This window comes from Gymnoscopelus microlampas (assembly GCF_963454915.1).
Source record: "Gymnoscopelus microlampas genome assembly, chromosome: 22".
NCBI lineage: Eukaryota > Metazoa > Chordata > Actinopteri > Myctophiformes > Myctophidae > Gymnoscopelus > Gymnoscopelus microlampas.
In genome coordinates, this window is record NC_139959.1 from 22,928,105 (window position 1) to 22,929,180 (window position 1,076).

The window sequence follows — 1,076 nt, forward strand, 5'->3', positions numbered from 1 at the left end:
TGACTGGACTATTAAACTAAAATATTATGGCCACGGTTTAAAATAAATATGCTTGAGTCGAGTGGCACTGATTGTAACTCTTTAACTCAATTTCTTTGTAATGTTATATTTTTCAATACATAGCCTTTTTGTTACCACCACACTCTGACTCTTCTGGTGGGAAGAGGAAACTCTGAGTGCGACCCATTACTTTTATCATATCACATAACATCATCTGCTATGGGTTTCTCTTGTCAGCTAAGAGATAATTGGCCTGAAAAACGTTGAAGAACCCTGTTCTAGATCATGGCTCTGAAGGCGAACGAGATTGCTGCACCCAGCACCAGTCCCAGGGACAGGAAGAAGACCATAATGGCTCCTGTCGTCTTTGTTTCATGCTGTGCAACCTTCCTTGGTGCATAGCACCAGCACAGGCTTTCCAGGTATCCATTGGAGGCAGCGAAGAGGATCAAGAAGAGGAGGTACCAGGGGTCGTGGCCAAACCACACGGGCAGGTAGTGACGAGGCTGCACGTAACACAGCATGAACAGAGGTACGAAGACCACCCGCACACCCACCAGGATGGGCAGCCAGATACTGTCCGCACCTGGCCACATACAGAATGCGGTCAGACTCCCCCCAACGGTGTCCATCACGTTGAAGAGCAGGAAACATGAGACGGGGATGACGCATGGGATGAAGTAGGTGTCCCAGGCTCCTCCCTCAGCTACCGTGGACTTGACGCCCACTGTGATGGCTGGGAACATCCCGATGGTAATGGTGAAGTTGAAAGTCACAGACATGGCAATCACCCAGATCCGTTTCAAGATGGCAAAAACAGAAACAACTGGCTGGTCCTCCTCTTCAGTCAGACTGAACGCTGACAACAACACGACATTCTCCTGATCAGAGGATGTCCTGAGTCTGTTGCTCTCCATGTAGTATTGGAAAGATTCTTCGCTGGGCAGTACGAGGTAGGAGAGGCTAGCCAGTAGGATGACAACGCAAGCTGTGAGGAGGTAGCCAAAGGCACTGTCTCGCAGAGTTGAGCCAGTGGTCGTAGCACAGATCATGGAGATCAAGATGAGCATGGTCAT

At 49.3% G+C, this 1,076-nt stretch overlaps 1 protein-coding gene across 1 annotated transcript; it reads right to left on the bottom strand.

Annotated features, from left to right (window-relative positions):
- Positions 1-278: 278 nt before the first annotated feature.
- Positions 279-1,076, bottom strand: LOC311038565 (equilibrative nucleoside transporter 1-like; the record flags this gene model as incomplete). Its single annotated transcript, XM_084048138.1, has 1 exon — positions 279-1,076. One exon carries the CDS (start codon positions 1,074-1,076, stop codon positions 279-281), a length of 798 nt encoding a protein of 265 aa, XP_083904264.1.